General features: G+C 41.5%; 1 protein-coding gene and 1 long non-coding RNA gene across 8 annotated transcripts in view; one reads left to right on the plus strand and one right to left on the minus strand.

Annotated features, from left to right (window-relative positions):
• akap13a (A-kinase anchoring protein 13a) overlaps window positions 1-3,317 on the plus strand; it is a 124,143-nt gene extending 120,826 nt beyond the window's left edge. For all 7 annotated transcript variants that reach the window (XM_085157923.1, XM_085158239.1, XM_085158161.1 and 4 more), the window contains one exon: window positions 640-3,317. In XM_085157923.1, the coding sequence (XP_085014049.1) occupies window positions 640-692 (53 nt within the window). In that variant the 3' untranslated portion in view covers window positions 693-3,317. The remainder of the gene's footprint in view (window positions 1-639) is intronic.
• Window positions 2,800-27,555, minus strand: part of LOC146526110 (uncharacterized) — a 200,449-nt gene continuing 175,693 nt past the window's right edge. Inside the window, exon 4 of the long non-coding RNA XR_014873960.1 lies at window positions 2,800-5,154. This is a non-coding gene — a long non-coding RNA (uncharacterized LOC146526110). The remainder of the gene's footprint in view (window positions 5,155-27,555) is intronic.

Below are 27,555 nucleotides of genomic sequence, written 5' to 3' on the forward strand. Positions count from 1 at the left end.
TCAGAAAGTTTAGAGGAAAATGCTATAGAATTCTCTAAGCTGTCACTTCCATAACAGCTTAGAGGCATAAAGGCTTAATAAAGCCTGGACTTTATTCTTGGTCTATTTCTGTGTGTTCAGTTCCAACACAAATTTGCCAGTTGCTGCTTCTGGGCTAATCACTGTAAATGTAAAGGCTGCTGGTGCTGGACAGTACTCACACACTATGTTGCAGGAACTCTGACCTCCCTGGTTCATGCAGTGTGGACACTATTCAGACAAGTGTTCTTGCAGCAGTGATACGGGCAACTCTGAATTATTTGGAACTCATATTTCAATTTCTGTGCACAATTTGGTGACACTATGTTACAAAAGCATTATAACTCAGATTCTCTCGTAGACTGTGGTTTCTCTTTTGGCCTCCGGCAATGAAAAATGGAGGACAAGCCTATCGTCCTTGAAGAAAAACAAGCTGGGAGTTTCTGCAAATATGTTGCTGTTACTAAATTTCAGCCATGAGTTGCATTTTGGAAGCATTTAGAGAATATTTGTGGGTTGCAAAATCCTGACGTGTATAAGGTGAAACGTCACCGGCAACTGATCAGAAATCAAAATCCTGTGTTTTCGGGGTGATGCTGACTCCTGTTCTCCTCTTCACAGACTCCCAGCCCCTTCCAGAGCCGCCTCTGGATGGAGAGATTTTTTTCTGCTGAGACAAGTGGCTCTCCTCCTCCTCCTCCTCCTCATCATTACCATGAACCCATCAAACCACTCTGATGGTGGAATGTGCTGCCAAGTAGTAACACATTCACCTGCGCACACAGGCTTTTTGAATCACCTTGAAAAGGCTTTTAGTTAATTTTCCATGTCATAACATAGAGCTGTTTAACATTACACAGAAGAAGATACATTTTAAAATCAAATACCACAGCTTTTAGTTTGTTGGGAATTAGGATATATTAGGCTCTGCTGTGGTGTGCGTTTAGGATTCAGTTCAGTAGCTAAAAATGGGAATGATGGACTGGCTGTGCACTTTTTCGTTATTCTCTGTCCAAAATTCATCTTTTCCTTTTCCAAAGAAATGGTTAGAATTTCTTCATTTTCAAAAATCAGACGTCTGTGACAGCTCAGTATCACGCTGAAAGCATTTCACAGCGAATTGCCTTTCAGGCTCTTCCAAGTCTGTCAGGGGCTCGTGTGTTACGGCTGCCTTTTTTCCTAGAGCCCCACACCAGCAGGCTGTGATGTTAATTTACAGAAGCAGGGCCTTTTCCGTGCGACTTCAACCACACGTTCAAGGACACAGACAAATCCAAATGCCACTGTGAATGTCAGCGAGCTCCCTGTGGCGATGGAAACTCCTCACACCTAATCATATTCATTGACAGCTAATTGATGACTGAACCCACGGGTGGGGAACTTACGGGTCCTAGCAACATTTCTTAATCAGAGAGAGTCCAAAGCCGTTTCAGTGCTTCAGTCGAAGACGCAGTGAATCATAGCCTGACGTTCGCGTCGAGTGTTCAAAAAGCAGATGCGATTAGATCCGCCGAGTCTGTCCCCAGTTCGCAAGCAAAAGGGAATTGGCTAACTTGTGTAATCCTTAATGATGACTTCATGCCATCAATCATGTTCCTTAATGAGGTTTTAATTTATTTGAATTATGGCTATCTCCAATTTGGAGTGAAGCTCTTCAGATGTGTATTTTCTTAGACGCTCAGTAATGAAAGGATTGAGAGATATCTCTCTCTGTCTAATGGCTCAATTCATATCCTTTAGTGTGTTTTAGAGTCTTGGATGGATATTGGCTCGATTGTCGTTTCATCTGCCTGTCAATGGGCTTTTATGCAGCCCTCATCTTTCATCTGAGCGCCGACAAGCAGGGCTTTCCTTCGTTTTTTTTAATTGCATGTAACTCTGCAGGTAGCATACTAATGGTTTCTGTGTGTTAAAGAGATCAACTCTCTCTTTCGCCTCCTTTCAGTTCCCATAATAGATTCTGCAGATGCACACAGCTGCTGGTCGTAGGAACGGAGGCCGTTAATTTATGGACAAAGCAACCGCTTAGAGGGAATGAGAGTGGACATTAGCTACAAATATGTTCTGTTGTTGTTTCGTGACTAAACCGACTCAGCAGGTAGCTCGTGAGTCTCTGATCATTTCAGATTAGTCAACACTCATCAGTGTTTTTGAGCACTTTGTCCTAAAAATGTTAACATGTTTATTTTTAATCAGCGTGAGATACGAGTAAATATGATTTCTTTTTTTTTAATCAAGGGCAAAATGATCCAAAGACGGTTAAAGTGTTTAAGTAGATTAAATAAGGGGCTGTGAGCTTTTATGGAGTTTTTCAAAGATGACCCGTCTTAATATTTAAGACCTGCAAAGCTCACACTGTGGGCAGGACTACCTGCGGGACAGGTAGGAAGGACAAAGAGATGTTTAAAAAGGATCCTCTTCCCATGAAAGGCAGAGCAGCATCGCCGAACTGCTTCCTCGCTGCCTCTTTTTCTCACGTTTAAGTGCTTGTTTGTTAACTCGCTGTCTTGTGTTGAGGATTTGACTTCACGTCCAGGCTGGTTTATTATAGTGTGTCTTGTAAGAGGCTTATGCGGCCTGCCAATTAGTTGCTTCATGTCTTTTGTTTATGGCTTTGGTGTAATCCTGTCAAAGAAACGGAGAGGGGTAGACTTTTGGTGTTGCTTTAAGGTGTGTTTTGACCACTAGGGAGCACTGCACCTATAACTAAATAATTTCCCTCCCTCACACAAGAGCAACAACCAGAAAGTATGAAACTGTTTAGTTTTTTTTTTTTTTCCCCCTGTGACTCCTGCTGTGAGAAATTGATGTATTTTTTTTCTCAGCAGGTCAGAGATAATGTGATGAGCGTGGGCTCTCACACTCTGCGACATTTTTCCCCACGGCATTTGTAATTGACTGCAGAAACAAATAAGTTGTCAGAGATTGTAATTGGTTATTCAGTGTAACCAGTCAGCAGCAGCTTTAATGTGGGGGGAATAAAAAGGTTGGAGGAAGCGACTGGGCAGAACCACAGACCTCTGTAAGGGACAATCAGCAGACACAAGTCGGGAAAATGAACTCCCTCGCCCAGTGATGATGATAAGCCTGTCCGAGAGACGAGTGTGTCCATTAGGTGAACCCTGCGTAGCCTTAAATCTTAATGATAAAATGCACTAGAGTAGAACCCAGCGTCTTCTCAGGAGAGAGGAGAGCTTTTATACCTCTGCTTTGAAAGGAAGGAAATGTTTGTACTATTCAACTGGTACACAGTTGTTTCGTTCTCAGCAATGTAAAAAAAAAAGAAGAAAAAAAAAGAAGGGCAAATGTGTAAATATGATTTATGTATAATACAAATTACTTGTAAAAAATAATTGACTTGTGATTTATTGAAGCATTTTGTAAGAATGTTTTATTTATGTTTTATTCTCACCAACAAGGTGATAAACAATGTAAAGGTGTATTTCTCTCATAATAAAAAAAATACCACAATTGACACCCTGAGTGTTTGTGGGTTATTTTTTTACAGCTATTCTTTTTTGTTCTGTCTTGGTCAAGCTTCAGTTTGTATACACTGTAACCAACATGAAAGAATTGTGACAAAATAGGATGTCTGCTAATCAACCAACAGTGTTGGGAAGGTTACTTTTAAAATGTATTCCATTACAGAATACAGAATACATGCCCCAAAATGTATTCTGTAACGTATTCCGTTACGTTACTCAATGAGAGTAACGTATTCTGAATACTTTGGATTACTTAATATATTATCATGCTGTTTACAACTACATGAATGTACTATTGCTGTGATTTATTACTGTTACTGAAGGTCTGCGGCTCCGAACCGTAGTAAAGGGACCTCTGGCTAATATGTCGGGTTCTGTGTCGGGCTCGTAGCCGAAAACTAGCTTTACTTTGTTGTCTGGGTCAACTTTGCTAGCGAGAGACAGAGAGAGGCGTTGAAAAGCTGCTCCAACGGAACTTATTGTTTTTGGAGGAAAACACGAACACGGTGTACTGTCGAGTCTTAATAGCTTACTTACAACTGGGCTCGTCAGGCTCTCTTCTTGGCTGCAGTGGTTATTATTATATTTACATGCTTCCAGCTCCCGTTTCTGCTCGATGACAGTTCGTACTTTTCCTTTTTCTCCCTCCCTCGCTCACAGACACATAACGTGTATGGCAGTCCATTCTCCCTGCAGCACAGACTACACTGCCTATGATGCTACATTCTTTAGAGCTATACCTGTAGCATTCTGCCTATTAGCTTAGCACAACAACAACAAAAAGGCCTCTCTCACCCAGGAAACACAGAGAGAGAGAGAGCGTCACCCTGTAACCATGGCAACCGTAACGCTGCCGCCTGGAACAACAGAACGTAGCTGTCAAACAAAACCCAAACAGTCCTGACCCGCCACAATATGACACAGGGAAGTACCGCCGTGTAATCCACTTATTTCAACAAAGTAACTGTATTCTAAATACCACCTTTTTAAACGGTAACTGTAACGGAATACAGTTACTCATATTTTGTATTTTAAATACGTAACGGTGGTACATGTATTCCGTTACTCCCCAACACTGTCAACCAATAGGAATGTAATGTACAGCCAGTGTTGGGGAGTAACGGAATACATGTACCGCCGTTACGTATTTAAAATACAAAATATGAGTAACTGTATTCCGTTACAGTTACTGTTTGAAAGGGTGGTATTCAGAATACACCCTGAATAACGACTCCTTTCTCACTCTAACGATGGACATCGTTTACAGATGATCTCATCTTTTATTCACTATAACCTGAAACTACTGATTGAGGACAAACTCATCAGAAACTTGGTTACAGAGGTCACAAGAGCAAGGAGGTCTGGTTTTCTGTTTTACTATTACAAGTGTTTTTGAAACCAGGAGTCTGCTGGCTTGACTTTTCAGACCCAGAGGCTACGCCTAGCTTGTATACTGTGACGCCTGTACTTATATAATAAATAAATAAATCAAACTAGATGTAGCAAAGAAGAAAAATCTAGTTCAATTTTGGCAGCAGATACTTGCTTGTGTATTTGTCCTCCAGCTGTTGTTGTGATCGAACCATGGGGAATGCAGTGGAGACAGAACAGTGGTGCATCTTTGCCTTCATTCTGCAGATTCTACAAGACGCTGCAAGAAAAAGAAAACAAAAAAGTTTATGCGTGTCACATAGTGTGACTTGCAGTGAACTTACAAGACTGCTGATGTTACAGTTCGTGCCCCATGGAAACAGATGGTTTGAACAGCAGAATGGTGGGGCGTCTGAGAGGACCATATCAAGGTCCTCCCTTTTTGACTTCATACAGAACGAAGACTTCTAGTTTAAAAAAAAATGTCCAACTTTCTGAAAGTTCTCAGCTTTTTATAAAAAAAAAAAAAAGACATCACTGCAGTTCTTGAGAGAACAGTATGTTTTTGTGCCTTCAGGGGGAAGATTTTCAAATTAGTTTTTGCCCCAATAACTTATTAGATTTGCTGACTTATTTGTCCTCAACATTTATTCGAATTATTATTTTACCAACAAACGATACTCACAGAATTTAAAATGCACCACTTTCATTATTTAGCAGGATTTCCAAAAGTAAATTAATTTGTTTTAACAGAACATTAAATTGTTAAGTATAATACACGCCTTCGGAGTGGGAGTCGCAAGTTCGTATCCAGTAAGGGTCCTAGGCTAGACACATGCTAACCAAGCCTACTGGAATTGGAATATGGAATGGAATTTTCAATACCCAACATTCACAAACAACAACAACAACAACTGGGATCTTCCATTCGGAAGAAGGGACTGATCTCACAGGTAGAGACTGACGACACATGCTATGGCAAGGGGGAGAGGTCGGGGGGGGGAAGATATCATCACCCCCACCTGAGTTTGGGTATCAAGTGTGATGAAGAAAGGTTTGAAAAATTAAGTTGTTTCAAAGTACAGTGCTCAGGTTTCTCAGCAGACTGCTGCAAACAGGGATAGGTCTCAAACTCCAGTCTCTGTTGAAACACATCTGAATAAAATTAGTAGGTCATTAGCAAGACTGTGTAGAACATGAGTTGACAATTTGATTCATGTTACAGCAGCTCATAAGTGAATGAACACTGTGCAATAAAAGTACTTTTAGAACAAAATTTTTCCAAACACTTACATTTTACGTGAGTAGGGTTAGGGGTTGCCACTTCAGCAGGCGGTCAAGTTCTATACTCTTGCTACTAATTTTATTCGGGTATGTTGCCACAGGGACACATGGAAAAGTTTCAGAACAACGGCCCTCAAGTACTGGAGTTTGACACCCCTGTTCTAAATCAAACTACTGTTGTAAAAGCAAAAAGCATCAACATTATATCAACGTAAGGGATACAGAAAATCATTCTGGAAAGCTTGCAAACGTGCATGTTTATGGTATGATATGGTACTTCTGATATGGTATCACAGCTTCATCTTTAAGACACAAGAGGACCTGACATAATTAAGGTTTAAATTTATTAGTTTTTAGATTTTTAGAACGTTGTTGCTTTGTCTGCAGCTACTGTGGTGTTAAAAAAGTACAGAACGGGCTTAGGCCATGTACAGAGTTTATACAGTAGAAGGTCTGCAAGGATAATGCTCAGGTTTTCCAGAGAACTGGTTGGTCAGTAACTGGACGTTTTGTATCATGGTGAACCCGCTAAACAATTAAGCCACCTTCATAACACTAAAAACATGGATTCAAACCTGAGGTGACTATTAGGGCTGCCACGATTAGTCGACTAGTCACGATTACGTCGACTATCAAAATCGTCGACGTCTGATTTAATAGTTGACGCGTCGTTTGAAGCTTTGTAAGATCACAAAAGGCGCAGGAATAAGTAGTAGGATTTAAGAGTGTAATAACGGACTGAAACAGAAGATGGCAGCACTGCATGTACAAAGATGCCAGCTGCCGTTAAACCCCGAAGAAGAAGCTGTGTCCCAGAATTCATAGCGCAGCCCAGCTCAGTTTCCAACAATGGCGGCAGCTAGTTAGTTTTAATATTACTCTTATTATTCTTTCTGGGTCACAAAATAAACGTTTAACATATTTTCAGGCGAGAATGTAACTGTGTAAACCTCAAATATCTGCTCAGTTTATCAAGACACCACATATTTTCAAACGCGCTCCGACGTTTTTGGAGACGTCTGTTACCCACTAGCTCGATAGCTAACCGGGGGCAGGGCTCACTAGAGCCGTGAGAGCGCCGGACTCCCGGCAAATCGTTTTCAAACCCACTGCCGTCTTTCGCTACTCAGGTTAAACATATACAAGTCACTTAGATAACTTAAAAATGTTATTGTTTGGCTTTTTTTTTTTTAGTATTTTATTTGTTCTTGAGTAAATCGGCTTGGCTGAGATTAAAGTTATAGTTTTTACACAGCTGAATAAACTCAAGCAGACAACTGATTATCAGAAGTGTGAGATGCTGGAGAATATACTCCGGTGTCCTGTTATATTTTAGATAGCAAGGAGTTTATTAAACTTCACCGAAACAATCTGCAAATTTCATTAAAATTTAATAAACTATCATCTTGTCTTTATTTTTAGTTTGCACATACCTTAAACACTTAAAGCTATAAGCTAATGATAGTTATATAAGAGCAGATGCATGCTGGTGCAATAAGCTGTAGCTTTATGTCCAATAGATGCATGATCTGATTAGTCGACTAATCACAAAACTAATCGGTGACTAGTCGACTATCAAAATAATCGTTTGTGGCAGCCCTAGTGACTATGCTAAGCCCCCCTCTTGCTTCATGCTAAAGACCTCTGGCCTCCTGCATGACTGAGCACACTCACTGGATCCGCTGCCATTAGGAAGGTGGCTGTTCGCACATTTCCAACCCTCGGGCTGTGTTATATCCTAATAAATAAGTGTGAGCATTTCACATCTGGACACTGTGCCTACCAATAAGAAAGCTCTATTAGACTTTAGAACTAACACATGTACTTGGTGACTTATACCACCATGTGTATTAACATGGTAGTTTGCCATGTAGACCTACACTGTCAGGTTAATAAAACTATAATCCAATTGACCATCCTTGATTTTTGCCCACTTTGCCCAGTACATAATCCAGGCTGGTAATGAGTGCAGTTTTTAACTGGGATTCTTTCTCTCCCCTTTATCCTGATCAGTATTCTGGTCCTGACTGCAGCAACTGTGTCTGTTTTGTTTTGGAAGCTTTATCACAATAATGAAAAAAAAAATCATTCTCATTAATCCAATTTTTGTTCCAGAGGCAATTAAATTGCTATCACTAAATTGTGCTAATGCTTTGATTTCCTGTTTCCTGTTGTCGTGCTGCAGTTTGAACACCACCAGAGGAAAAAGCTGACAGAGATCTTGATGGATTGACAGCAGTGGTGGCACACGGCAGCACTCGTTTCTCCTGATAAATAAAGAGCCAGCTGCTTTCATCTCTCCATGCTCGGCGGTGTTTTGCCTCTGGAAACCTCGACTGCGGAGGCTTTTTTCCCCTTAACTGTAGGATCTTGTATGCTATGCCCAGTTCATCACCATGGGATCTTTCTAAATATTTCCCCATTTTGCTCATTCCACATATAAGCTCCAGAGACAAAATACCAGCTGATAAGACTCAGCCGTGTAGGTAGCCTGATAAGGTGCAGTGCAAATTCTGTTTCTTGGTCCAAACCCCTGTAAAAGTTCACCTATCTCTGTTTAGAGCAGCAAACAGCAAGTCTGCCTGTGACGTGCAGTGACAGAAAACCACACAGCCTCGAGTGAAAAGTGGAAGCTGGGAGGCAGAGAGGGAACGAGGGGAAATAAAAGCATGAATATGTAAATATTCCAAATTAAAAATTTCATCATAGCTTAGAAGAAGAGGAGAAAAGCCGTGCTGCTCATGCTGATAACTCTGTGAGGCTTGAGTGACTAACGATAAACTTCATGGTACATTCTCAGATTTATTAATTATCTGCAGCTGATAAGATAAATTTGGCATTGTTGAGCTAATTACCGTCACATGATAACTGTCTAAATCTGTCTAATTGATAGTTTGAAAGCGGCTTTGAATTGAGCTGAACTAGAACAGCCAACTTTATCAAAGCATCACCACTTTCCAATAGACTGATGTGTTACAGCAAAATGCTTCACTTTCACTGAGAAATAATCTCTCTGCAGCTCGTTCCACTCACTCGGCCTTCGGTCAGTAGAAAATAGAACTCAGAAACACTAATAAGACCATCACCAGCAGATCTTCAGGAGCGGAAGACGTACTCATATTTCTTTCATGAGTCAAAGGAGAAATACCACAATATAAAACCACAAACCTGCAGGAACTAATTTTCACTGTTCGGGGCAATAAACGTGCTGTAATCTCTGACATTTTCAAATTAACCCAATCCAGAAGCTCCAGAAGTTCCTCTTAGACAGGATTAGCTGTCAGTGCTCTTCATACTCACTTTACATGCAGTGATGTCACATGTTACCAGACTGAATTGTGGATCCACTGCAAGACTTTTTTTCCGGTCATTTGCACTAAAAAGTTACGTTTCAAGCCAGCACAGGCATCGGCCAATCAAGTCACATTAAGAAAATATCCAGACGGGTTCAGCATCAAATTTTAGGAGACGCTGATCTGTGAACCGTATAATCAACCGGTGGATGTGGAAAAAAAAAAAAACACACAAAAAAAAGCCCCAAAACCTAATCACCTATCATTAAGCACTGAAAATATATTTGTGTTTGAATCCTGTTTACATTGAATCATTACTTGTTATTAATCTCTGGCTCTTTTGTATGTCTTTTATCTTGTCTTACTCCCCTCACCCCAAATGGTCACAGCAGATGGCCCCGCCCCTCTCTGAGCCTGGTTCTGCCAGAGGTTTCTTCCTGTTAAAAGGGAGTTTTTCCTTCCCACCGTCGCCAAAGTGCTCGCTCATAGGGGGTCATATGATTGTTGCGGTTTTCGCTATGTATTATTGTAGGGTTTATCTTACAATGTAAAGCGCCTTGAGGCGACTATTGTTGTGAATGCAGTATAAATAAAATTGAATGGAATTGAATTAAATTCTATTAAGGCTTCAAGTTATTCATTGGTAAGAGCACTTTCTCGGTGGCCACTTTCTAGGTGATTTAAAGGTGGGTGCTGTTTAGCATTTTGTTGTGATAAAGGAACAGTTGACAGTTTTATTCCAAGGATGAGTTGGCATCCCATTTAACAACTGCATTCATACTGTCGCCTACGTGCAATCACACAAGCCGTGTCCACAAATCAGAGGGGAAACTTTTACAGGCTACACGACAAATTCAAGAATAAAAACATACCTTGTGCTGCTTGCCGTGCTGCTCTCTGGCAGGAAGCAGGAACCATGCTCTCCTGTGTTTTAAATGCACTTTAGAACAGCACACAGCAACACTACATCACTCACCCCGGTTCTGTTAACCGTCAGGGCTGGGGGGCTGGGAGGAGGTGCTGGCCGTCAGATTGGGGTCTGGGATGCGGGGCCTCCCTGCTACTGCAGATAAGGAGGCGGTCCGCTTGCCTCCACCCCAGAGAGAAGGGTTACATCTCCTGGGTCTAGGTGCGGCCTGCCCCTCTGGGGGCGGGGGTACCTGGACCTGGGATATAGAGTATGTTTGGGGAGTGTCTATTTGTGTCTTTCTACACGTTGGGTGAGTGCCGAGTATTTGGTTGTGTATATGGGGGTGGGAATGCACTGCCGGTGGCTGATGCCCTCAGACGTTGGTCTGTTGGTGGTTCTTGTCGACTGGGGCTGGGCGCTCATGTATGTACTGGCTCACTCCTGGTGGCCGATTGGCGGGGCCTGGCGCCCCTTCCGGGGGGTGGGGTGCCCTCAGGCCTCTGGCCTCTGGGCCTGAAGCTCGGTCCTCTCTGGCACAGCTGGCTGCCGGCAGAGCCCGCGGGAACGCCTCTGCAACCCCCTCTGGCCTCTGCAACCCCCTCTGGCCTCTGCTCCGTGGCTGCTGGGTGACCTCTCGTTTGGGGCTCTCCTCAGCTCTTCCCAGGAGGGTGGCACGGTTCCCCCCCTTTTTGGTGGTCCTCCTCGGGTCCTCGTACTCTGGGGCCTCTGGATATCTGGGGCCTGGATCTCCTCCATACCTGCTTCATGCCCTGGGGGACGGGGCTATGGCTCCCCACACTCCCTAGCAGATCGTTACATGGAGAAACCTTTGGAATACAAGCGTGCTGATTCACACAGGTGTACACACGGGTGTTCACAGTCGCGGACTACACCTTTCTTGGCTGCTGCCTCAAAGCACATTGTGCGCTGTCTATCTTGTTTGCTGCACAATAGCGTTTTCATATTTAGTATCTACTGTTATCTACTGCCAGCTAGTTTATTGTGATGGTGCTGTTTTTATTATGTTGCTCTTTTTTGTTTGCTTTCTCTTCTGTTTTTTTTTCTCCATACAGGTGATCCAGGTGTTTTGTTTGTTTTTCTTTTTTTCTTCCCCCCTTTCTCACCGTCTCTTCTCCCCTCTGTCTTTCTCTCCCTCTCTCTCTTTCATTCATTCTTTCTCCCTGTCCTATCCTCCAGTCATGTCTGTCCCGTCTGTAGCAACCGAAAATAAAATAAAATAAATACACAATTATAATAAAGGTCAATCAAATGGACCAATATGGCAAGGCCATGATGATCCACTTGGTAAAGTGTGAGACAACAATTCTGATGGCTAAAGATCCAAAAAAAAATAAAAAAAATAAAAGGGAGTTTTTCCTTCCCACTGTCACCAAAGTGCTCGCTCATAGGGGGTCGTATGATTGTTGGGTTTTTCTCTATGTATTATTGTAGGGTCTACCTTACAATGTAAAGCGCCTTGAGGCGACTATTGTTGTGAATGCAGTATAAATAAAATTGAATGGAATTGAATTAAATTCTATTAAGGCTTCAAGTTATTCATTGCTAAGAGCACTTTCTAGGTGATTTAAAGGTGGGTGCATTTTGTTGTGATAAAGGAACAGTCGACAGTTTTATTCCAAGGATGAGTTGGCATCCCATTTAACAACTGCATTCATACTGTCGCCTACGTGCAATCACACAAGCCGTGTCCACAAATCAGAGGGGAAACTTTTACAGGCTACACGACAAATTCAAGAATAAAAACCTGCCTTAAGCCACATCATGAACCTGCACACATTTAGCACACTAAGATAAAAAATCTCGCCACAGTTACAAATGTTAAGAAAGTGTAAAGTATAGTGTAAAAAAGCAGGAGAGACATTTTCTCTGACTGCAGAAGTAGATTAATGAACTCACCAATCACTGGGACGTTTGGGTCACTGACTTTAAATTCTGAAAACCCTCAGCACATTTCCATTTGTTTAGCAATTTTGAAGTGAAATCGAGTGAGATCAGCTAGTTTTAAAACTAGCCTCATAAGCTGATGAATCACCTTTTAGTTCCAAAGAGACATGAGGGGTACTTTGCAAAGCTTTACTTGCATCCCCCCATATGCTCCAAAGTCCTGCTTGGTCATGCCACCATCTTGCTGCAGATGCACCAAGTTACATTAACCAGTAATAAACTTTGTTTGTTACTGCAAAATCTTATCACGAATGTGGATGGTTAACCTCTCCATTACCAAAAAATACAACAGAGTTTTACTTACAGTTCAAAAAATACATCATTAGAATTCAGCTGATGGGGCATAGTGACCTTTAGGATGGTCCTGGGCCCCCAGAGCCCGTCCATAACATCGACACTGTCGAGGAGGAACTTTCATAGGTTGAAATTAATAACAGGCAGTGTGTCAAAATGGCCTTTTTTCCAGCTGGAAGCTTCCTGTCACATTAGTTTTACAAACATCTCTTTTGAAATGGAGATCTACGTGGATAATCCTTCTGGGGCTGCTGTGGATTTTTTTTTCTTGTTACAATAAGCAAGTAACTGCTGGGAAAACTGTGGGCGAGGCTGAGTGGCACACTGTCCCTGCTGGCAACAGCTGTGGCCAGAGGCATTATATTTTCATGCTGTCCATCGGTGCCATTTACACGATATCTCACTTGACTTGATTGGTTTTTACTCGTCATGCTCACATTATGCTGCATGTCTTATCTGGTCTAGTAAGGATGGACTACAATAATCTGTAATCTGCCCTTTTTTAAAAGAAATCTTTGGCGGATCAGCAATGGGAGAAAGCAGTATCCAATGTCCGTTATAGTACGTCCTGTGCCAGGTTACAACTTATCCAGTTCAAGGTGTTGTACAGGGTTTACTATTCAAAGTCTCGTCTGTCTGAGATTTACCCACAAGTAACGGATCAGTGTGAGAGATGTCATGCCACCCCATGTGACCTAGGCCACATGTTCTTTCTGTGCCCAAGACTCCATGGCTTCTGGAGTCAGTATTCAGTTATTCTTTCCAAGGCTCTTGGGACCCAAATCTGCATGGACCCTTTTCTAGCTGTTTTTGGGCTTCCAGTCAACACTGGTCTAACCGACCCTACGCACTTCAAAATATTAGCCTTTACATCACTTTTGGCTAGACGTTGCATCTTACTCCTTTGGAAATCTTCAAAGCCACCTTCAGTTTCGTTTTTGGTTTAGAGATGTGATGTCATTTCTTAAATTGCAAAAGAGGCCTTGTGGCGAAGGGCAAATACAGAGGATTTTATCGTATCTGGGGCCCCTTCGTAAACTATTGCAAGTCATTAAACGCTCTACCAGCTGATTAATATCATATCTCTCCCCCCCTTTTTTTTTTTTTTTTGTGTGTGTTTTGGGGTTTGTTGTTTGTGTTTGTTTTGGGTTTCTTCTTAGGTTTTGTTTTGTTTGTTTGTTTTTTCAATTTTATTTATGCGTGTGTGTGGGTGTGCCTGTGTGTGTATTATCGTATCTGTTCATGTAAGAAAAACTAAAAAATATGTGAGGGGAACAGATTGTATTGTCATTGTAAACTAATGTACACTTGTCTCTCAATAAAAATATGAAAAAAAAAAAAAAGAAGAAAAAAAAAAAAAGAAATCTTTGGTGACACTTTGGTGTCTGCGGACCTCTGCATTTGTTTTCATCAAAAATACATAAAGACCCAACCACTGCTTTTATGTTCTGGGCCAACACTGCTTCCCATTTGGGACTAAACACATAAGAAAGAAGAAAAAAGGGCAACTTTGACTTTCTGTGCCACTTGACTGAACTGCCTTAATGTCCTGAATTTAAAAGAAGTACCTTGAAACAAGTCCTCATTGTCTCAAAGCTTTTTCCTTCTTTTTACCAGCAAAAGCTGTCATATGCAGACATCAGGTTTAAATGGCTTCAGCCTCTTTACGACCCTGAACAGGAGAAAGCGCGTACAGAACATGAATAATAAATTACAGCAGCTGAGTAGGCTCCTTCACCTAACGTGTCGCATCCTTCTTAGGAGTCATAGGATGAAAAGTTCAATAACAAACAGCAGAAGTTTAGGAAGAGCAGCCGAGCCCCTAAACACTAAATGTGGCACAGCTGCGATGAACAGGAGTACTTTCTCCCAGCGGATATTTACAGAATGCTGAGTAGATATTATTCCAGTCTTCCTGCAGGTTGCGGGAAAATCACAGCACCACAGCGGGGTGAGTAGTTACGGCTGCAGCGGGGATACAGGGCGGGGAGAGCCTATGCCAGGTCCTCCATCTTGCTCAGAGATGTGAGGATGATTTAGGAGGCCTGTCTTTGCCAGGGTGTCCAGAGAAGGAGCGGGGCCGAGCAATCCTATTACTCCTCAATGACCCTGCCTTAATGCGCGCGCGCGCACGCACACACACACACACACTGATTGCACACACTTTCCAATGGCTAGAAGGCTCACACAGTGTGCAGGAAGCTGCCACCACACTTAAGGACCACACTGTAGTCAAAAACCAGCTGGCAGTGTACTTCAAGAAGCACCATCACTATAGCACAATGTAAAGCTCACAAGCTGTTCACACTAGAAAACCATTATGTTAATAACTTCATCTAATTCACTGCAATGATTTAGCAGGTGATATCCTGGCATTTTTAGCCGGTCTCACAGCGGTTCTGTGAAGAGCAGAGTTGGCCTCATATATACAAATATCCTTTGTGACCTTCCAAGTTCCCAATTACTATGTTTACATGTTTTTTGCTCTCATTCATGAGAAAACAGGACTAAGACAAAGGTTTTTATATGGCTAATGAAAATAAACATTTAGCTATTACTGCCATCAGTCATGCAGATGGGATTTTGCTGCAGTTCAACCCCTTTCAAGGATGGCACTGCAATATTAGCACATCCAGAAACCCCTTAGAAGGAGCAGTGTTTTTCTTTGTGCGGATGCATTTTGTTAGCTGGCTCATTTGCTGACAACCCTAGACAGTATGAAAGATGGATGGAGCCACTGTGATGTCACCTCTTGGTCAGTAAAGTCCCATTATGAAACCTAATAAGAGGGTGTTTTTGCCATTACACTCGTGGTGTTTTAAAGCTGGATGCAGGGAGCAAGGGACAAAGATGTGCAACTGACTGTCATTTACTCAAGCCAAGCAGACGCTGGATAATCCTTCTTTCTGACTCTAATAATGACCGTAATTTACAAAATGAACTTCATGTTCTATTCACTTCATGTTCTATTCACTTTAACATGACCTCAGTAAACACTTTCATCAGATAAGTGTTTACTGAGGTCACAAAGCACGACAGCTGAGGGTTGGCTCCCAGTTTGGCCATTAAAAAGTACAAGTTTTACAGCACTTCCGATTTGCTTTGCTTTTCAGACCCAGGTGCTATATCTGTTATTGTTTTTATGTCTATATGTTCAACCTGCAGCATTACTCCATCTCTCCCTACGTTGAGCATTCTCTTCTGTCATGTGTTGTGGAAGTTTTCCACTTAAATAAAGCCTGCAGACGAGCGGTAGCTAACATTCTTTAATCCAAGCACACAAAGACAACATACAAACAAGCTTGTGGAGCCCCATGGCCGCGGGACAGACGGTCAGCAGAGTCTCACTGAGCCTAGCATGGCTCTCAGTTAAATACCTTCTCCAGGAACAAAGGCAGTACACAGCTGTTTCACACCTTAAGGTTCACACTCCCTTGCTACTTCCCAGAGTCCTCCAAGAGATGAAAGACTGGTCCTCTGGAGTTCCTGTTTCTCCCCAACATCCTTGCTACACCCCCTACCATTTGTCTTAAGTATGAGTGTCAGACATGTTAATACAATAACATAATGTAATTAATACCTAGGTAAAAGAAATTCCTATACACATGCCAGCTTCCAAATGTCCTCCCTTACTACATCCACGAATCTTCTCTGTGGTCTTCCTATTTTCCTCCTGCCTGGCAGCTCCATATTTGCTCAATATAGCTACTGTCACTTCCACTGATAATCTTAACATCTTCAACTCTGCCACCTCCAGCTCAACCTCCTGTCTTTTTGTCAGCGCCACCATCGCCATTCAGCAATTCTGAATATTGTGGTTCGGAAAGATGGAGCCAAAAGCTAACATGTACTGTTAAAAAAGAAGAGGACTTAAAATAGATCCTTGGGATGCCCCAACAACCACTTGCCTTTCTGACAGAGAAGTTTCAATCACTCAAAGAAGAGGAAAATCAATTTAAAACTAGTTCTGCCACTAGCCGCCTTCACCCTGCAGACATGTCAAAAACAAGGCTGACAGTATCAAAAACAGCACTGAGATCAAGCAGGAACCAGCAGACTGAAATATTGCATATCATTGGACACCTTCAACAGAGCAGTGCTTCAATTATATATTTCCATATGTCGATTTGGGTACCTGCTCCATTTTAAACTTGCATTTGGTACTGTTGACCTTTTCCAAAGATGCCATCTCTGACTTTCTCTACGCTCATCCTTTTCCCTCTTCTCTTTCGAACTGGTTGCAGCAGATGGTTGCCCCTCCCTGTGCCTGGCTCTGCCAGAGATGTCTTCCTGTCTTTCTCTTATAAGAGAATTCTTCTTTCCCATCTTTGCTACCACCCCGTTGAGATTTTCTCTCTTAAATTTTATTTTAGTGTATTTTCTTGCAATATAACATGTCTTGGGGCAACTGTTGTTGAGAATTATCGCTCTATGAATCAAAATGTACTGAATTAACCGACACAACAAATGTGGTGAATATAATGGTTCAGATTTTCTATAAAAAGTGTTGTCAATGAATGGTGGCTGAGCCTCTTAGAGTTTTTACTAGTCATAGTAAGCCAAACAGGACTTCAGCATCTCTGTCAGCTCCTGTAAATCTTTTTAATGACTTTTAAGATTTCACTAAATCACATGTTCACTCAAATGCAGTGTGTTATAAACAGGCTGCCATTATCAGTAATGATCTTGGGACTATATGGACTGCAATGCAGAGCAATTTTCTCCTTTTTGTAAAATAGAAAGGACAAAACAACTACCCATGATTCTGCAGTCTGAGGTCTAAAATGGTAAAATAAGACACATACAGACACCCATACGTGCACACACACAGGCACACACACACTCACATCTCTAGACATTGAGCAAACACTCTTTTGCTAAACACACGTCTCAAAACCACACATGGACACATGAAAATGCGCCGGCATACGGACATGTGCACGTTCATATTGTCTGGGGATGCTCTGTTTGTGCATTGGTGTAGCCTGTTGCCGAGGTAACAGTTAGCCCATCTCATTTAAAGAAGCTCTTGATGACCTCGGTGCCGCTTATTGAGCTGTGATCAACATGTTTGCCTGTGTCACTTCGACTCCCCGCAGGCTGCAACAGCCAAAGAAAGTCTGGACGGAGGCAGAAAATGAACCTTTTGCTCCTTTTTTCTTTTTACAAGCAATATTTACCCAGACATAAATGCATACATTATGTTCTGCTGTATGTCCTTTATCAAGGCAGTATTGATGTACAGCAGTGGTGAAATTGTATCTGAATATTGGGTGGTGAACGTAAGGTGCAGAAATATTTCTACTTCATACAGGGATGCTCATGAGATTAATCAGAATGACTAAATAAAGTATAATATATAAGCTCAAGTCCCTCCACAACCCTGAACAGGATAGATGGATGGATGGATGAGTGGATGGATGGGTGGGTGGATGGATGGATGGATGGATGGATGGATGGGTGGGTGGATGGATGGGTGGATGGATGGATGGATGGGTGGGTGGATGGATGGGTGGATGGAAGGATGGATGGATGGATGGATGAGCCACTGAAGTAGGATCACCTGTTCTAAATCCTTAACAGACCAATCACCATTTACTAGCACAATAGCCTGCATGGTACAAGCATGGTTGTTGGTGCCAGACGGAAACCAACAGCCATGCATTGCACTGAGAATTTCAGAAATTGCTGATCTGCTGTGATTTTTCTACACATTTCTAGAGCACACAGTGAATGATCCAAAAAATAGAAAATATCCAGTGAGCTGCAGTTCTCTGAGTGAAAATACCTTGTTGATGTCCGACTGCTTCAAGCTGAGGTGAAGGGGAGGGGAGTGGGAGTAGAGGAGGATCTCTGAATGCACAACATACTGAACCTTAAAGCAGATGGGCTACAGCAGCAAAGACCATACCTGTTGATGCTCCTATCAGCTAAAAACAGGAAACTGAGCCTACAATTTGCACAATCTTACTTAAGTTGGACAATAGGTGATTGGACAAATGTTGTCTGGTCTGCTGAAACATTTGGATGGCAGGGTCACAGTTTGGTGTAACATGAAAGCAAACATCCACCATGCTTTCTATCAACGGTGTGGGGGACATTTTCCTGGCACATTTTGGGTCCCTTAGCACTAATTGAGCATCATTTAAATGTCACAGTCTACTGGAGTGTTAGTGGTGGTCATCGTGTTCATCCCTTTAGGACAGGGGTGTCGAACTCCAGGCCTCGAGGGCCGGTGTCCTGCAGGTTTTAGATCTTCCCCTGGGTCAACACACCTGAATCACATGATGAGTTCATTACCAGGCCTCTGGAGAACTTCAAGACATGTTGAGGAGGTCATTTAGCCATTTGAATCAGCTGTGTTGGATCAAGGACACATCTAAAACCTGCAGGACACCGGCCCTTGAGGCCTGGAGTTTGACAACTGTGCTTTAGGACCACAGTGTACCCATCTTCTTTTTCCAGCACGACAATACACCCGATCACAAACTTAGATCATTTCAAACTGATTTCATGACACTCCCTTCGGGATGTGGTGGAACAGGAGATTCACATCATGGACGTGCAGCTGACAAACGTGCAATGCAATCTGAGGTGTGATGCTGGTATGTCGATGCGGTCCAAAGTCTCAGAGGAACGTGTCTAACAGCTTGTCGAAGCTATGCGATGTAGAAAGGAGGCAGTTCTAAAGGGGGTTTGACCTGATGTTAGATGGGTACACTTAATAAAGTAGCTGGTGAATGCATACGTTTGCAAAACTAAAACAGCATTTTGATAACGCTGTCTGTCTTTGCATCATATGCTCCTATATATTTAGAATTATCTCGAGTGCCCCGAGTGTCATTAATAAAAAGTTAAATACTAAATACTAAAATACTAATACAACCAAAATGGAAAAAGTACTTTATTACTGTGTGTGCTGCTCTGTGTTGCAACAGATGATGCAAATATACAAACGAACGTGCTTTAAGTACAAAATGTCATGTTTTAGCATCGGCTACATTTTCATTACTTTGTCTTTGCCTGGTTAGCTTAATTAATATGAATATAGCATAATTTATTATTCTATTTATACTGTTTATTACAAATGTAATAAAAATAATTTATTTCAATTGTAAAACAAGTAATAACTAATGATTAAGATAAGTATATTTCTGTGGGCTCAGTTAAACGCCCTGTGCTATATTCATATTTTGAGTAAGTGCACCTAAAAACAAAACAACTTTTCATACACCTTACCATAGTTTCTCCTGTACTATTTACAGCAATATAATAAACAGCTCCAGCAGCCCCATTAACTTCACCTTCAGGAAGTGAAGACAAACTTCCTGATCAAACTTTTTAATAAAGCTTTCTGTTGGGGGTCACATCCTTCAAACTAAAGATGACAACGTGCAGAGGCCTCTTCCCCAGGACATTTGTGCTGATCTGATTGGCAAGGTGGAGAAATGTCAGCCAGCCTTTCAAAGGGCAAAAGTGAGTTCTCTTCCTTAGATCTTCATTATGTTCCAAAACCCCTTCCAACTTTTTCTGCCTTTTAACTTCTGCGTAGGGTTTTGAAAACATGTCTGATACAGAAAAATATCACACAGCCTCTGAAGTCTTTAGTCACGATACAGCCTTAGTTTTGTTTAAAATACAAGAACCACAGATATTTCATTCTAGCAGTTTGAGATTGCAGCTGTCACCACCTCTGTTTTGTCCAGGCAGTTACTATGGTTACACTGTTTAGTGTCCACACAGACACACACACACGACTTTACTTTGCAGCAATACAACAGTCTGACTCTGTTCAATAAACTCGGTTAGCATTTCCAAACTGTGGCTGTCTGTGGCAGAGCTGCGTTCCCTGATCTGATCTCGTCTCCATTCGGCTTTTAGTGCTCACCTAACACAACCACATCTAGGCCCTCACGTCAGTGTGGCTGGGCTCACTCGCTAGTTATTTAAAATAAACTTCACTGTCTGGTTTTAGCTCAAAGAAGAGACTAAAATTGCTGATATCAAAATGATAGTTCTTCTTTTAAGGAGAACTGTTACTGCATGCTGTTACAGTGTTGGCTGCTCATGTTAAAGTGTGAAATAATGAGGTCAGTGCATGCTAATCTCTGTTAGCCAAAAGCTCAGGCTTCAGAGTGATCTAAACACACAGTTTTTCTAATCTTGAATCTGGATGATGTCAAAGAGAGCGGATATGCTAATATGGTTATCCCAGGCATACAGCCAAAACAGCTGATTTCAGACAGTGCCTGCACTGATAAGCTGCAACAAGGCACAGTTTAATACATAAAGATTCATTTAAATCTGAATTAAGTGAAGCAAGTTCAGAATGATCTACACCATAGGTGTCAAACTCTGGCCCGCGGGCCAAATTTGGCGAAGCCATACCAAATTACGATCAGAGCTGGCCTGCTGGTATTATACAGCTAATATATATATTGTTTAGTATTAAGCTTTGCTTGTTCCATATTCAGTTTTTCAGCAAAACTTGTTTGAGTCCATAAGAAGAGATTCATTCTTATATCTGGAGGAAGATATTTTTTTTCAATAAATATTAATGTTAGCCCGCGACCTCGTTCCAGTTTTGAATTTTGGCCCACTGTGTATTTGAGTTTGACACCCCTGATCTAGACTGTTCAACTGGTCAAGCAGCTGCTGTAAAGCCTCTAAACCAGTGTGGTTCTCATGTCAAGTCAAGTAGATGCAAACAGTTAAATTAAAAACTTTGCTTTTAAACAATTCACCTGTTAAGTACTGACATAATAATCTTGTTCCTGCCATGCTTGGGACCATGTTAACATGCCGCAGTGCCTTTGCTCTTGTTCCCTGAATGGACACAGCCCTTCAAAACTATTAACTTGCCATTCTGGGCCTCTCCAGCTTTTTATGAGCTCTATTCATGTGCAGCACTTCATTAGGCTACAATTTTAAAAACTCAAGGTGTCCACTAATCAGATTTTTAACACTTTAGAAAAGTGATTTTCAGGGAAAATATGGTTTTAGTATGGACAATAAGCCTTTGATCACACGTTTAATCAACACCAAACAGCAACACATTAAGGACCAATGACATCTCAGATGTCTTTTGGGCTCATTTTTTGGTGCCTTCTTCCTGTCATATGACACCATTCATCTCTTACCCTCATCCTACAGTTTCCTTTGCTAAAGTGTTTATATAAGCTCTGCAGCTAGCCACTATGTAACACATAACACATTGCTGGTATTAAGGTGTCCGTCTTTATTTAAAAGTTGAAGCAATGCATTATGGGATATGGTCCAGACCCCTGCAACCCTAAAATGAACAATGTATGGATGGATGGATGGGACTGGAAAGGCAAACAAAGCTTGGGTGTTGTTTGCTGCTGGGAACTAAATGACCAATTGAAACCTGAAATGATGAATGACATCACATCTGTCAGGTCATCCATTTATCTGTATTTAAGATCACAGCTTAGCTTTGATTCATCAATTAACTGCTTTAAAAAACACTTCTTTATACATTCATGTTTTTCACTGTCACATTAGTGTTGCTGTTTTTTTCTTGGGAACAAAACTGCCCAACTTTCTGTGGCAGGAAATGCTGATGAACGCAGCCTCAGCTCTGACTGTGTAATCAAGGACTTGATTACACAGGACACCCGTAGCTCTATATTCACTCTCTCTTTGGCCTCTCCTTAGTTCAATTTCTCTAAACTTATGTTGGGTTAATGGTTTTAGATTTTTTTTTTTTAGTGTCTGTGATTTTAGATTTTTATTAAGGCCATTTTGGAGTATAATTTGAATAAAGTAGTACTTGAATTTCTCACTGGTATCTGAAATTTAATTTTGGTTTTTATTATTCTTCAGCTTCAGCCCATTTGATTTATTGAATTAACTTAAATAAACTGTTAGGACTAATTTTAAATCGCACCTCTGCCTCATCTGTGCACTTTTTTTTGTCAATTTGCAATATAATTAAAGTTTGTTAAGGTAATATTTTCTGGGTTTCAATTCCCCAGGTGGCACTGTTGGTCTTCTCACTATTTTTCTGTACTGTACCTCTCCACATTTTGGGGGAAAACATCTGAATTTTTTTTGTCTTAGAAGTAAAAAGTTTCTTCAATAAGAATTTTAATGCTCTTAGGGATTTTGCTGCTGCCTTCAGGCCAACTCATGGATTCTCTGTCTGTTCATAAACCCTTAGACTCAAACTCAAAACAGAGGACTTAATTCTATGCCTACTACAATCTAGGGTGTAGGAATGTGGACAAGTTGGAGATATATGCACCGAAAAACACCTCATAGCAGCAAAAAAAGCTGCTCTGTTATTTTGCTCGTCTGGACAATACGAAAATGTAAAACAAGACGAATGGCATTTGAAAAAAGTGAAAACATCATGACCATAGATTTTATGACAGATTTTGAATCTGTCTAAAAAGCGAAGCCGATGGAAATTTAAACCTGTAGTCTTCCAACAGCCATCAGGGGACAACACTTCTGGTTCCTGTTAAAGGTTTGACTGTGAAGAAGTCAATGAGAAATCAATGTTCCTCCTCAAGATTTCAAAAAGCTAAAATGGCCAAAGTGCTCAGCTTGAGGTTTCAAAACAAGACTTCTTTTTAAATTTATTTCCCCTAGAACATCTTTGCCAAATTGAGTTTTTTATGTGAATATTCTGTTATTTACATAGTCTAAAAATAGATGAGAAACACCGAGATCGCATCAACACCTGTTTGAAATCATGGATGCCGACGGATGTGAGGAAAAGGGCAAAAGTATAGCCGTCCAGAATTCTATAACAAACTGGAATATAGATTACAGTTCAGCAGTCAAGGGTCAGCGATCATGTCATTGAGACAGTCCTTGTAAAAACACAGTGTGTGTATAATGCCACAGTTATAGTGTCTATATGGAAATGTCTTTCTGTGATTACTCTGACAAATTGGCTCCATGTGTTAACAAATGTACAAATATTTAGCCTTCCCAAACCTGTGTCCCTTCAGTAATTAGTGTGATATCTTCTTACATTCACCATCTAATACAACAGTGCAGGCAGGATTCATAGCTCCCAGTGCCAGCACAGGACTTAGAAGTTGGCTCATTTTGCCATTAAATGGAGCTAACAAGGTCCGCTGGGATCGTGCCGGCACAGCAATTCATGTCAGTTTAGAATAGTTAAGGAGCGCTGATAATGCTTGCAGGAAGGTCCCAGTGGCCCAGCGCTCCTGTTTTTTTCCTTATTTTCCTCACACTGGAGCTGATAGGAGTGGAACTGGACTCCAAAGACTATAGAGCCTTTCTCTCAACTCTTTAAAGGAAATGGCTTTTAATGGACTGGTGTCCTAAAATCGTTACTACTTCATCTGCTAATAGAATCTCTTTGAAGCCTGTGACTTATTCTACAAGGAATCATTCCACTGGTGCAATTTATTATTTTATCACACAGTCAGATGCAGAGTGTTGGAATTAACCATTTGATTTGAGAGATTAAACTGCAGTTTTAACATGAGTCATAGCAATATTTTGTAGAAAAACAACAGACTATTAATACTCAAAGTCTGCTTCATCTAGTCTCTTTGAGCTCGTTGCGTGTCAGAAATTTGCATGCAATTATGCTTACCTCAAAGTTTTGATCTCAAAACTTTGTTCCTTGAAGCCACAATCCTCCGGGCACATGCAGGCATGAACTAGCATTTGTCAGATACATCCCTGAGCTCATTGCTAGGGAAATGGGTCAGTAGCAGAGTTTAATTGAGTTCACTGCATGGAAGGTGGCGCAGTCTTCCAGAAGTGTGGGGGCAACAGAAGAAAATACGTTTTTAAAAAGGCTTCTTGGCATCCTGTCTGCCGCAGTTAAATATTCAAGTGATCCCGGTTCTGAGTTAACACACAGTACAGAGCAATCAGGAACAGTCTTTTGTGAGCTGGCGACCGAAAGAAGCCCCGCAGATGAAGAAATATGGATTAGTGCTACTACCACAGCAAAAGGAGCTTCTATTTCAGATGTATATTTCCACCATTTATCAGTTACATTTAGCTATTTTTACCATTTCTCATTTTCCCATGGGCTGCATAGAAAAGGTGGAAATCCAACAACACCCATGGTGTTTTTATGGAGTTTTCACTTTTGTTGTTTTCATCACTCAGAAGTGACCAGTTTCAACAACAGGGTAGAGTGTTGAGGTTTATGCTACTGCCAGCAAGCTTGGCCAACGCCCTGCACACGTGCAACACACAGATGCCTCCTAATCATTGTTGCATCACAAACAAAGGAAATGCTACAATTTCAATCACCAAAATTGAAGCACTGCATCATATAATCAAACCACCATATTATTTGTCAAGTAACTCCAATAATAAAAAAATAAATAAATACATAAATAAATAAAAACACCACAAAAGGTTATGATTAGGGATGGGTATCGTTTAGGTTTTATCCGATACCGGTGCCAAACCGGTACTTTTGAAACGGTGCCGGTGCTTAAACGGTGCTCAAACCGGTGCTTAAAGAATGGAGAACACAAAATTGGTCCAAAAACCTCTCATGTTCAGCTGTTTTTTTGTAAAAAGATAACAATGTTAGCCTTTTCTGCAGCTATGGGGCATATATGGTATTACTCTTGGCTGGAAGCAGTGCTTAATCAATGGAAAAACAAACTTTGTCCAAAAACCTCTCATGTTTAACTGTTTTCCACTTTTTCTTTGGTCATTTTAGCCTTTTTGGCCAGGGTGAAGGGAGTATCTGCCATCAAACAAGAAGACAGCCGCATGTAGCTATGATGATGTTTGCTGTTCACCTTACCTGCATTAATGTAATAAAGTGGTTAGCCTACTCAATGTAAATTACACATGAACAACATTAAGCTACTCACGCAGAGAAGAACGCCTGCTGCTGCTGCCATCATCATCCGTCATCATTTCTGCTACACTGGCAGGGCTAGGGGCCAGGACTCTCCTCTTCGGGTTTTTGGGGGATGATGCTAACTCCGGGTCCGATAACAGGCAACCCACAAGCAGTAGATGTGCTCGGTGTGAGGTCTCGCAGCAAGCTATCAAATACGGCGCATTTCTCGGCTTTAAAAAAGAACGCTATGCGTCGCCAGGTGTTTCATCAGATTTGAGGTGTTACCTCCTTTGACAGTATCAGCTTAAAGCACTTGTTGCAGGCTGCTGAGTTTGCATATTTTGCTGTGAAGTACAGCCAGACTTCTTCGCCAGACCGCTTTGCCTTGGGCATTTTTAATCTGTAGCTCTGCTCTAAAAGCGCGTACGTACCTGGACCCGCCTACTATCCTCGGAAACGTAAAATGATTGGCTAGAATCTAAAGTGTATCATTCCATACCAGTTGGTGGCGGTAATGCACCTTTCAGTTGTTTGCCAACCGCCAATACAAATGTAAGGAAGAAGAAAGTGTGCCACAACTCAGGAAAAAAAGCACCGAACGGTAGTAACCATGTCAGAACCGGTGCCATCATGGCACCAGATACCGGTACCCATCCCTAGTTATGATCATTTAAGCTTGAGCAAATTGGTCATTTTAACATGTGTGTTTATGTGACTAATCGGTTTTTGGAGGCACAAGTGGATATTAGATTACCTTTAATCCAATTTTTGGTACTTGCTTTAAATTTTCAGCCATGCAGGTTCACTTTCAGTGTTTCAGCTTCACAGCTTTCTATGCATACCATTACATAACAAATGCATGACATTTACATACCTGTTTGAATTTCGTTATCTCTTAATTTAAGCTGCTGCATTACAGTAAACCACTACTTTAGAGACTATAAATTGCAAATACATTTTAAAACATGAAATCAGTCAAATAAAAACACCTATTTTGTGTTATTCCACGAGCTGCTCTACAATATTTCCAAGTATCAGTTGGCACCTGCACCAGTTTTGCTGTTTGGGAATCACTAACCTGGAGAGCAGTGAAGCAAACGTGTTAGTGTGTAAGTGGTGTGAATCCTAGATGGTTTGGCAAAACTCTACGAGCTTGGAAAGCAAACACTTCTCCCCTCAGCAACAATCCATGCTTCTGAGGATGGAGGAGGGTGGCCTCCTGTTTGTCCAATAAGACAGCTCTGCAGCTGACAGCAGCAGCCCCTGGTTGTCTACCAGCATGAATGTGAGGAAGTGTATGAGCGTGAAGCTGGGCGATGCTGACAAACAGCGTGGAGCTCAGCTGACTCTCCCAGAATAATTACAGTACGCTCTAAAAAGTAATCTGGGAGCAAGGCTGCTGCAGAGGCCTATCTGTGTCTCTCTGTGTTGCCTCTACTCCTAAGTGCACCATCTGTTTTTGCATTGAGCCTGGCCGAACTGTGACACCAAGTCTGAATAAACTCGTGTGCTTATGCTCTGGCTCAGCAGGTCATGCTACTGCTAAACAGATGCCGTTTTACAGCCTTTGATGTGTTACGCTGCAGCGACTCACAGGATTTTAAATCCATACAGAGCACTATTGTCATTTTAAAACATTAATATTTATTGCTTCTTGTTATTGCCACCAAGACCCATTAAACTTGAATTACATGTCATTTGTATCCCCTGGGAGCCTGTGTGGGTGTTTTTTAACAAAATGAAATCACTTCCTATTTAGATTGCATTGAGAAAAATCTTTGTTTTTTCACCGGGTGAAGTTAATTGCTGGGTTGTAAAGGAAATGGCAAGTACTGCAGAGACCTTCTGTTCACCCTGCAGACTGCAGGGAAGTTGGATGCAGTCCACGTGAACCTGCTGACTGGAACGAACATACAGAGGAGAAGCGGCGCTCCTCTTTCAGCTGTGGAGGAGGAGGTGAGGGAGACTAGGGGAGTCATCTATTAGATCCAAGTAGCTTTGTTGCTTTCAGAAGAACAAGCACTGTTACTCAGGAAACAACTACTCCAGTGAAGAGGGTCACTGTGCATTTCATTGTGCAGAAAATAAATGCCATCTGCCTTTTTCTTTGGG

This window comes from Neolamprologus multifasciatus, chromosome 1, assembly GCF_963576455.1.
Source record: "Neolamprologus multifasciatus chromosome 1, fNeoMul1.2, whole genome shotgun sequence".
NCBI lineage: Eukaryota > Metazoa > Chordata > Actinopteri > Cichliformes > Cichlidae > Neolamprologus > Neolamprologus multifasciatus.